General features: G+C 41.8%; 1 protein-coding gene across 1 annotated transcript in view; it reads right to left on the reverse strand.

Moving 5' to 3' along the window:
* Positions 1-12,188, reverse strand: part of Mipep (mitochondrial intermediate peptidase) — a 121,611-nt gene that overhangs the window by 71,019 nt on the left and 38,404 nt on the right. The window contains exons 13-14 of the mRNA XM_051195571.1: positions 10,878-11,082; positions 9,557-9,666 (exon numbers count right to left, since the gene is read on the reverse strand). Coding sequence (XP_051051528.1) covers positions 9,557-9,666; positions 10,878-11,082 — 315 coding nt within the window. The remainder of the gene's footprint in view (positions 1-9,556; positions 9,667-10,877; positions 11,083-12,188) is intronic.

The raw sequence follows: 12,188 nt of genomic DNA on the forward strand, positions 1-12,188 counted from the left end.
TTGGAGGAGTTGAGAGTGGAGGGTACATGTGAATATGATCAAAATCAAAATTCTTAAAACCTTATTTTAAAAAAATTTTAAGTGGGTTACATAGCTATGTGTGACCTAACCTTTCATCCACCCTTTCAGCTGGGTAGTGGTAGAATCTAGAGAGCTCCGTTCCTGTCCCTGGCCTTGGTCTGGGGTCCACTGACTTTTGGGGATCCTGTCTGGCTACCCCCTCCATATAGAAGAAATGGCAGCCAGAGCAGGTCCAGCTCCTGAGCAGATTCACTCCAGTCCCTCTGCTGGAGATTCCCTGTCATCCTGGCTTCAGACGCAAAGACTTGCAGCAGGGGATGCCTATTCCCCACAGCAAAGACTTGCTGTAGCCCATGCCTATTCCCCAGGGGCATTTGAGCTTCTTTCCTTCAGTCCTGTCGATACTTTGAAAAGCCAAGCGATTCAAAGCACTGACTTAGAAATTATTAAAGCAATTAAATGTACACTTCTACCAAAAAAAGAAAATATTGTAATACATAAAACTCCCTAAAGAAACAAAGGCATGTGGGGGAGGGCCTAGGCCCTGCCCCAAATGCTTGAAAGACTTTGATGATTCCTCATAGAAGGTCTCACTCTCTCTGGGGAATGGATGGGTGATGGGGAGAGGATAGGGGGCATGGGAGGCTTGGAGGGAGAGGGAACTGGGATTGATATGTAAAATAAAATTGTTTCTAATTTAATTAAAATTTATATATAAATAAGAAAGCATGTATTTGGCTATGATAGTACATTTTCAATTAATTTACACTACATCTTTTGTTGCATCCATAATGGTTGCGCTCTTAAAAAATATTTTCTATAACACTTAAAAGAAAAGTTGAAGCAAATAAAATAGTTTGTAAGCAAAAGAAAGAAAGAAAGAAACAAACAAACAAAGGTATGTACACAAGGATGGCACCCTGCTAACATGCATCCTATATACTGGCCTCTGCCAAACTTGCATGGACTCCAGGTGTTCTAGCAACTTCTAGTAACTCTAAGGTCCTCTCTGCTGCAGCACCATGTCAGAGCACATTTCTAAATGATGCCAGCTGAGGGAGCTCAGCAAAGGGCACCCAGGTGCAATAAGGAAAGAGCTATGCCTTGTCCTTGTCATACCACAGATGTCCAGAGCTCCTTCTGCTGGCCCCTTCGGAGCTGAATCACACCACACAGCCAGCTCCCAGGTGACTGTCTCATGCTGCAAACTACCAAGTAACGCCACAGAGGGACTATACTGCCCCCTGAAAACTTGTCTACACAGTAGGCAGCAGGCAGGTTCCCATTTTGCCACTTTCAGGTAACATTTAGTACAGGCTTCTGACGGGTGTTTCATTTAGACAAAACAGTCGCTCTAGCTGTACCCTTACTAAAGCAGCTTACAGTTTCAGAAAGGATTTTTCCCGGAATGTAGTTTCAGAATACGTGTGTAAATTAATTTCAAAACAATATTGACAGGGTAAACTTCATCCTTCAGAGTTTCTATTATGAGAAAGCCTGCAGATGCTCTCTCTAAAACTCCCCAGATCTGATGCTACCCTGGTTCCCAGCAGTTTTCCCTGCACTGAGTGAATGGAGATTGAGCCTTAGGAGAAAACAGATGGGAGATCAAGCAAAGAGAAACAGCAGGGAGACTCCAAGGTTTGTCCTCACCTGGACTTTATCACAGTGTTCAAGGCAGCCTACCAAACAATGCAGACAGACAGCAGTGAATGCAAGAGATTTTCCCCAGGAAAGAGAAGCAACCGCAGGGAAGCATGGGGGAGACAGTAACCAATGTGCAGTGTCTGGAGAGGGGCCAGCACCCCACCATGAACAATGCTGCTTGCAGCATCATGCTAGCAAATGTCAAATTCAAGGATCAGCTTTGAAATACACCATTCCAGTTTTGCCACTGATAAACAGGAACATGGTAGACACTCTATTTCAACAATTAAAATATAGCTTGCCAATAACCATAGTCACTTTGTTTGCTCATTATGGTCATTCAATTTGGATTTTTCTATGATTATCATTGTTTTTTATTTTAAAACAAAAATGTTTGTGCTTCTTTCTGAAAATGTCAGACCAGCCATCAATGACTCAACAATAAGAAACACTAAAGATGACTATAACTGTAGGAGCTAGCTACACAACCCAAACACCCATGGTTTTGCCACGCATCCATCAGAAAGTCCTGTTCTAGTATTTAATTATTCATCCCAGAACCACTCATGTGCCCAATGGCTTCAACTTAAATTTCTGCAACCTCAATCTGAGAGGCCCAGTCAGCCGCCGTGGCTAAAATGGTCCTCACAGTTCTCCAGCAGTACAGGGTATCTTCTATGCACCTAAAGCATAGAGCTTTGTGCACTGACTCCCAGCACTCATTCAGTCATGATTTTCCCCTCCTCAATGTCAGACATAGTTATAGTCCAAGAGGAGAAAATTGTAGAATGGCCCTACTTCCCTTTCATGTCATGAATGTACTCTGTTTACTGGGCAGCATTAAAGGCTTTATTCTAAATATGAATAATAGGGTGATTATTCAACTTCATAGAGCCTAAAGAAAGTAGAGACCAAAAAAGATGATCACATCTGCGGCATCTTAGAAAGACCTTGACCATGATCCACATTGTGAAGTTTTAAGCAGATAGCATTCAAATCTAAATGTGTAAATTACATAAGTCTGAACAATTAGCTAAATGTCATCTTAAGAAATAAGGGAAGCGGAGCATGATGGCACACACCTTTAATTCCAGCAGAGGCAGACTGATCTCAATGAGTTCAAGGACATCCTGGTCTACATAGTCAGTTCAAAGGCTAATGAAGTCTGTGTAATAAGACCCTGTTTTTAAAAAAAGAGAGAGAGAAGAAGAAAATGAAAAAGAAACCAGGGAGGTGGATGGAACAAGGAAGAAAGGAAAGAATAACAAAGCAAAAAGTAATCAGTGAACTCAAACCAAACAGAGACAGCTCAGCATTTGCTCTTTGAAAATACTAACAGACAGACAAACACCTGCCAAGATTAATAAAGGAAAGAAAAAAAAGGGAGAAGAACAATACTAAGTATGTGGAAAAGGACATAATTACAGATGAAGCTGAAAATGAAAGATAAAAGAATACTATAAATAACTATGCCAATAAACTTAAGAACTTGGGTTAAATTTCTAGAAAATTACAACTTAGCAAAGCTTACTGAGAAGAAAGCCCAGTCCAAGGAACCCAGTGACTACTAATGAGCCACTCTCTAAAAACCTTCCCACAGACAAAGTAAATCGAGCATGGCTTTAAAGATGAACTTTGACAACACCTTATGAAACACATGATTTTAGCTTTATTAAACACAGATACAGAGATAGACACACACACATATATCCAGACACATACACACACACAGACAAACACACACACAGAGCAGAAAAAGGAACACACACCAACACACCAGCTCATTTTAGAAAATGGCCTGTATTCAACACCATAGAAATAAAAGTCATTAGCCAATCTCTCTCACAAACCCAAACCTCCTCCTTTCAGGAAATACCAGTAAGAAGTTAGCTCTGTGTTAAAAACAAAACAAAACAAAGCAAAGCAAAGCAAAACAAAGCAATACAAATGCAGGACCAAACCTGCTTGATGCTGGAATTGAAAGGTGTCTTACTGCTAGTTCTTTACATTTTTACTCACTATTCAATTCCTCAAGAGATAAAGAGGAAAAAATATGGTAGAACATGATAAATATGTTAAATATGTTAAATAATGATAATGATAATAATAATAAACAAAACTCTGTAAGCTAAAAATGCGAAGGAATTTACTTTCCCTGGATCTCTACCAAACCTAACATAAGCATCTTCCTTCAAAGTAGAAACATTTCTTTAAAAACCAGGATGAACAAAAACAAGCAAACAAAAATATCAATCAAAATCAAGGCATGTCATATTCATATACAGCTTCTACTCAAAAACATGGAATGAGGTAAGAAAAAGAAACAAGAGATATGTGAACCTGAAAGAGAAGAAAATGCACTCTCAGTGGAGTAACAAATGGAGAGGTTGTTTTAGTTAGGGTTTCTATTGCTTGAAGAGACACCATGACCACAGCAACTCTTATAAGGAAAACATTTAATTGAGAGTGGCTAGCTTACAGTTTCAGAGGTTCAGTCCATCAACATCATGGCAGGGAGCATGGCATTATACAGGCAGACATGGTACTGGACTAGTAGCTGAGAGTCCTATATCTTGCAGACAACAGGAAGTCAACTGATAGACTACACAATATTCTAAGCATAGGAAACGTCAATGCCTGCTCCCAGACTTACACACTTCCTCCAACAAGGCCATACCCACTCCAACAAAGCCGCACACCTCCTAATAGTGTCATTTCCTATGAGATTATGGGGGCCAACCTTTCAGGGGCTACAGGCAGGTTATTAGAACCAGTGATACTTTCACAACGTTGCTGAGGATATTTACAGCAATATGAAAGGGGAAGCATTTAAAACTAAGTCTGGCAAAAGTTGACCAAGGCCTTAGGAAGAAAACATTAAAAACTTTATTCTAAGACTTTTAGGAGACCTGATAAATGGAGAGCTATGCCATAGTCATAGTCATAAATTTGACACTGACATTGGCATACATCATATGTGCAGATAAGGTGATACACACATAGAAATACTGTTGCTTAGGTGACAGGTCACTTGAGGAAGGGGGAACCCCTCCTTTGAGCAAGGTCATTTAAATGTCAATGCTAATATAAGCTACAAACTAATAAACTTGAAATAGTGGAGGTTACTAATGCACACAGGCAGAGTTTAGAGCAGCTATTGGGTCTACCAAGGAACATGGGTACTTCAATTCAGTTAGAGTCCTGCTTAAAATCTATTCTGAAAAAGTGGGATGGGGACAGAACCTTGGAACAAAGGAAACCCTAACCACTACTCTTGGGTTCAATTTTAAAATTTTGCCTAAAACCTGATGTGGAAAAAAAAAAAAATCACAATTCCTAAGGTGCTACAGAGTGATCCTGCCATTTAGGAATCAGTATCCAGGGGTAGTGAGAGAAAGAAAAGAAAACTCTGGGCATACCTCACTTCCTCTGGAGGCATTTTGGGAGCAGGTCAGAGGTCAGGAATCAAGTCTGGAGATGCTCAACATTCTTCATGTTGGGTGTAGAAGCTGACTACCTTCTTGATTCCAAGAACCCAGTAATTATGAGACTGCCTGTGATTTTATGCTGGATTTGGAGGTAGGGAGACCAATTGACCATTAAATACAAATGGGTAAACAACAATGGACTGCGATTTCAGAGGCAGGGGATGTGCCTGTCAGGAAGATTTCCTGAGGGTAAAGAGCATGCCTCCAGAAGCATGGGCTGCTCACTCAGAGCAACTGTGAAGGACCAAAGAATGGAACCAATAAGCAAAGAGAGAAAGGAGAGGGACAATGTGACATACAGGCCTTCAGTACCACAGGTCCCCAAATGTGGTCCAAGAGGCAAGGAATTTGTGGGGACACTGTCAAACAAAAACCTCCAGTGTTTGTCACCTGACCTGTGCACAGCATCTGTGAATAACAAAAGCCAATTTCTAATTCTTTCAATTTAAGGAGTTCACTAGCTACACTCTCACCTAGCCATGTCAGTAGATTTCTGACAGATTTCCAAGGACTCTGTAAGCTTTCTACACTATACCTCATAGGAGGGGGCTATCTCCTTCTCTGAAAGCAATTGGGCAGGAAGTAAACATGAAGACACCTTGAGCTTACTGTCATTTACAAAGACTTGGATTAGGAATGAACTCTGTATTTTTAAGGCTAGAACTGCCCTTAAAATAAAGGGGGGTGGAGATCAAGCCACAGGGTGTCTTAATTAAAACAAGAGGCAAGCCTCTGAGGATCTTAGAGCATTTATTTCTGTCTCTTGTTTTAAATTCCTTAGACTGTGTCTGCAAGTCCTGAGAGGCACTGGACATGACTGACTTCTGAGTGTGAAATAAATCCAAAGCAGCTTACTGCTTCCCTGAAGCATGTCTATCTTGGAACACATTGGAAGCCTATTGCCTTTTTTTTTTTTTCCCCTGAGATAGGGTCTCCAGGATGACATTGAACTCCCAATACCCCTGACTCTACCTCCCAAGTGCTGGAATTACAGCATGCTTAGCTCCTGAAAGGGCTTCTTCCTGAGGGAGCCCCTCTCCTTTACTAAATAATCCTCCACCCTCTGCAGTGGCTCTGGCCCCTCTCCACCCCTCTGCCTGTTCTTTACAGGGATGCTCACCTTCTAAAATTGACGTTGGTACCAATGATGGACTTGAACGCAAGATACACACACACACACACACACACACACACACACACACACACACACACACACACGAGCCAAAATGGGGTGGGGGAGGACAAGCCAAAACAAAACCCACTGAGACTCTGAAAGCTACATGCCCTTCTGAAGCAATCCTTCGGGACCCTTGTCCTCAGTCCTGTGTCCCTGACTTGCTTCCTGATAAGGCACCCCCTGGTTTTTTTCCCCAGTAGTGACTACTAATTTCCCTTCTGCGGTGATATCTTGCATGTGCAAATAAAGCCTGTCTGAAGACCAAAGAATGGGGCTTGCCACTAGCTAACCACAGAGGCCTCGAGGTCTGTACAGACAGACAGGAAGTGAGATGGCTGGGTGGAGAGAGGATATAAACAGGAAGAAACAGGAACTGGCTCTCTTGTCTGCTGAGATTCTATGGAGGTATAAGGTGTGGGTAAGACTTGCTCCTTCTCTCTGATCTCTAGACAGGCTTTATTTGTACAAGCAAGATATCATCACACCCTTCCTACAGCCATCAATTTGTCATTGATCCCACATACCAAAAGGGTCCATTTAACATCCAGATTTTAAGTTTGTATTGTTAATGCTATTTGGACAACAATGTCACCCACTAATACATTCAAATAAGAATCTGGCAACTTCTCTTTCAAACTTGAGCCTTATAGGATCCTCTGACATGGAATGGCTGGCTACCTTTGACCACCCCACCCCAACTATTTTCTTCTCTCCCCCTTCCCCACTATTCTCTGGTCATCCCTGCTACCTCCTAAGTCCTCCACAAGCCCTTGTGGGAACTTTTCAGGCCTTTTAGGGGTTTGTCTTTCTAGTAATTCCCACAAGACTGCCCCACACCACACAGTCATCCATAAGCTGGCAAGCAGTGCTTAGGATCACCTTCATCATCTGCCTACAGATCTTCCAGCCCTCACTGCTACAGGCTGAATGAGGCCACAAAGGTGGCATCGGGGAAGCCAACTAGTGGGGCAGAGCTGTATGAAAGTCAATGGCCAGGAGCAGCAGGCACCCAGGAAGTGCGGCGACAAAGTCCAGTGCAAACTGTACTGGGCTGAGGTATGTGTGTGTGGAGAAGAGAGCGCACACACAGGGACAGCTTTCAGACAAGCACAGGCAGGCCAGAGGGGAGACAGATGAGCTGGAGCTGCTCACATGGCAGCCCATACAAAATCCCACAGATGTGCAATGCCCCCAGCCTGTTCCTCAGGACTCTAACAGCTCTCTAAGTCAACTGTTGCCTTAGACTCCGGCCCAATCGTCCCCACCTGTCTCCTCTTGATGCCAAGGACACTCTTGAAAAGAAATGACTTGCTGAAGACTTTTTCACTCCTCACTAGGATAGTCATGCTTACCCGAGCCCTTCACCACAGGCTCCCCCATTCTCTGACCATTCCTACTATCCACCCTCCAAGTCCTCCACAAGCCCCTGTGAGGACTTTCCAGGCCTTCGGGGGGCTTTTCCTTCTAGCCAACATGGCTCATCTTGTCTTGGCCTTAGGAATTGAAGGCATGAGCCTTGGGATAATGCCTGCCTTTTACTTGTAACTGTGAGACATGGAGACTGGCATGAAACATAAACTCAATAGGGACTTTCTGGCTGAGGGCTTCATATCCTTAGCCTGCCCTCAATAGGTGCTAGGATGCTTTAACAAAACAGACAGGGCTACTGAGAGCTGGTGGAGAGCCTCCTTCCTACATCCTTTTCCAAGACCTCATATATTCACTACCACTCTTCTAGGCACTCCCTTCACCTTTAGGCAGCCTAAGTGGGCTTTTCCCTACTATCCTGGGTGTGGGGCACATGGCTCTAGTCTACTCCATAGGCCTCATGCAGAAAACAATTACAAAAGTCCTATCACTCCCAAACCCCAACACGTACCTATAGATGGGTGCACTACTTTTTGCAGGGGGATGTGCTACCACACCATTGACCACACCATTAACCACACCTACATAATCCCCAAACAACTCTTTGAAATAGTTAACTTAATTTTGCCATTTTAATAAATAAACTAGACTATAATGAAGACTCATTCAGATTAGCTACCTAAAAACATATCTTCTATTCTAGAATGGATGAAAACAGAATAGAGCCCTCAAAAAACAACCAAGTCACATTCTACATCTGGATATACAGTCAAAAGATGGAAACATAGGTGTGGTCAGTCCTTTGTTTTCTCCTAATTCAATTAATTCCTTTCATTCTTTTCCACCCCTGTACTAGTCAAAAGTCTAGGACCAAGAGATTCAAATAGCACTGTAAAGCAGGATACACTATGACGGGAAATATTCAGAGGGCAAGAGTACATTTTCCAGTGGGCATGGGACAGTTTGGAAGGGCTTGTCGCTCAGTGGCAAATCATGTGGCTAGCATCTACAAGGCTGGACTAGATCCCCAGCACCACAGGACAACAATAAATAAATAAATAAAAACATACATTTGGGTCAGTAAAGGGCAACAAACATTAGTTATACTCATGGGAACTATAACTCTCATGTTAATTTGTAAGTATTTAAAATTGTAATGCATCACATACACACATACACAAAAACTTGAATTTGAGGAATTTTAAGACTTCGTATCATTCAGATAATAAAAGCTGCTAAGAAAACAATTCAGACAAAGACAACAAATGCCCAGAAGCAAAGCTTTTTGCAGTGAGACAAGCTTGAATACCCAACCAGTACATGGCAGGGCAAAGTTAGGACACAGTGCTTTCCTTATAGGATGAAGATGGGAATGAGAGTAGATTATTTGGCATCAGATAAATGGCAGCTATTTTTCTGTATATGACCATATGGTGGGAATAAGATTTGACAACTTGAGGGATGGTAGATGAAATGTACAACATTTTTCAGGAGGCCATAAAAGCCAATTATGGCAACCCAATGCACAATACAGTGCCATGGGTGAGAGCCTCTTATCCAAAACACCTACGACCAGAACTGCTAGTTCAGAGTTGGAGTTTTTTCAGGGTGGAGGTATTTGCATATACACAGCTAATATAGCTTAGGGAGAGGACCCAACTCTTAGCAGGAATTCACTGCTGACATGGCATGTTACCTGGAAGCCGCTTGATGTGGCATTTTGTTTTGTGTACTGTGTTTTAATTATGGCCTGATGCATGGGGTCAGGTCTGTGATTATCTACTTGTGACTGTGTCAGTGTTCAGTTTTGAAACGTGAATTTCTGGAGTGATTAACCTGTATTAGTGGTTCCTACCTGCCCAGTCTGATAATGCCTGGCAAACTGGCTGACTACTCGGTAGTCATTTGAAAAGTACTCCATCAGAATAGATGGAACTTCTGCAAAGTCAGTCGGGCACCTGGTTCCTGAAATGGGGAGAAGAAAAACGGGAGTTAGAGCAACATGTCTGTCTCTCGTATTGTGTGCAACTTTAAAACTTCTATTTGTACTTCTGATGAACTATGATAAGCTTTAATTCACTGAATCAATATTTTGCTTCTATAAAATATTTGTACATATTTGCATAAAAGTTTATTATAATCCTATATATTTTCCTTCATATCAAAAGTAAAACAAAATATTTGCACAGCTGCCAAAACACCTTACAAAGCGACAGCTCACACCCTCCACACATAGCTTGTCTTCTGCTATACTGACTTGACATGAAATACAAATTAAAACCCTCTTACAACAATTAAGGCATTTGTATTTAATACAATAAATTCCATTAGCAAATGCTTTTGACCTTCATTTGTTTTCAAAGGACTTTATTTAAGCTACATACTGCTTTGTTACAAAGTCAGTCCTTGGTAAAGAAAATCAATATTTTAAATTCGAAGTTCCTTAAGGCAACAAATCCCCTAAGACCTCTTGGTGACACTGTATTGTTCCAGTCAACCCACCCACACTCTTTTCAAACTTCTTTTCCTTGCCCAAGTTCTGTGTGTTCAGGGTTAGCTAGTCAGCAATGATGCCAACATCTTACTAGGTGGTCAAATGATGACCACTGATGGTAGTGAGCTGGAGACTTCAGATAAGTAGAGCCAGGTGAAGAGTTCAAGTCCAGTCTGAGTTATACAGTGAGTTCAAGGTCAATCTGGGTTACTAAAGACCTTGACTCAAACAAATTAAAAAAAAAAAAAAAAAACCCAGGAGACAAAAAAAAAGCTAATAATAATATCTTGAATGTAACCAGGCATCATTAAAATTCACAAAGCATAATTATAATATTGTACAGGAGTAGTACAGGTACAAATACTTTACCATACTTTTAAGAAATAATTTATTTTGTTTTGTAACAAAATACATGGAGTTTTATTTTAAATGAAAAAATTCACTCAGTAACCGTGCCAGAGACTGAGGAGACATAGCCCTATTCTTCCATACACACACACAAGTGTTAAGTTCCCTATGGCACCATAAAATATAAATGTGCACAAATTCAAGATTGACAACTTAAGGCTTCCTTCCATCAAGAGAGAACAGCAGGGAAGGACCTAGAAACACATCTGAAAGACTCAAGAAGCAATGGCCAGACACTAGAAATCACCATGGATTCAAAACAAGCTTCCCTCACCAGTGACATGTTGGTACCGAGTTCGTCCCAGCATGGAGTGCATGGCATGTCCCATTTCATGGAAGAGATTCTCCATCATCCCAGGAGTTAATAAAGTGGGGGAGTCCTTGGAGGAATGGGGAAGGTTCAGCATAAGAACAACGACTGGGAGCTGATAGCTTCCATCTTCCTTTAATCTGCCCCCTCGGATGGTGAAGTGGCAATCCTTTGAGAAGGGGAATAAAAAAGATAAAGGTGTTAGACTCTAAAGAACAAGTCTATATTAAAACTATAGAAATACATGAGTTCAGACTTATGACTTACTCAGTCTTACCTTGTATATTTACTTCATTTTTTTCTAAAACCTTAATTTTTAAACCACTAAAATGTATTAATGAATTCATTCAGCTACTCCAAAAACATGCATTGGCCTGATGTGTCCAGTGCTGGGAACAAAGGCACTGAAGAGGTGAGACCCACACTCTTAGTGTTAACAAGTGGGAAAAGGCACGGATGTCTCTGCTATGTGTCAGGCAACCAACAGAAAATCTTTCAGTCTGCCATCCCCATTCCTGGGTAGCCAAGGTCTGAGCTATCTAAGTGGAGTCTGGAGCAGACATACTGTCACTCCTTCACAATGACTTGAGGACAGACATATGAAACTAAGCCTTCAAAAGGTCAAGTGCTGCATCCAAGCACATTAGCTGGATGTGTTACCTCTTGGGTCTGAACCCAGCTGATTGTCAGAGGCCAGGGCTGGGAATCCTTAAACTACCACCCACTAAGGAAAGAGAGGAAAGCTGGGACCCAGAGCCTGCCGACTCATCCTCTGGTCCTCTTTTTGGTTCCTGCTAGCCAAATCACAAAGGAAAGCAATTTACCTCCATGAACCTAATCTGCAGAATGCAGAATGCCACCTATCAAATCCTAGACTAAGCCCATTTCTGTTCAAATGCTTTGGAAACTGTGGATCACTACTAAATGACAGGTTCCATTTTCTTCTGTTATAATTGGTAAGTTGAAATGGTATTTCCCAATGAGTTGCATGAAAAATCTAAAGTTGACCTGTGGGAAAATGTAGCATGCAGCAAAAGAAAAGAAGCAAGCTGTGTGTTTCCTACGCCGTGAACTAACTGGCAGCACAACAACTTCTACAGGCCCAGCAATAAAGAAAGGATTTATTTAACTTACACTTCCAGGTCACAGTCTGTCACCGAGGGGAGTCAGGACAGGAAATGAAGCAGAAACACCACAAAGTAACACTGCTTGCTAGCTTACTCTCTCATGTGTTCTTATATAGGCCAGGACCACCTGGTTAGCAATGGTACCAAC

This window comes from Phodopus roborovskii, unplaced genomic scaffold (genome assembly GCF_943737965.1).
Source record: "Phodopus roborovskii unplaced genomic scaffold, PHOROB, whole genome shotgun sequence".
Lineage (NCBI taxonomy): Eukaryota > Metazoa > Chordata > Mammalia > Rodentia > Cricetidae > Phodopus > Phodopus roborovskii.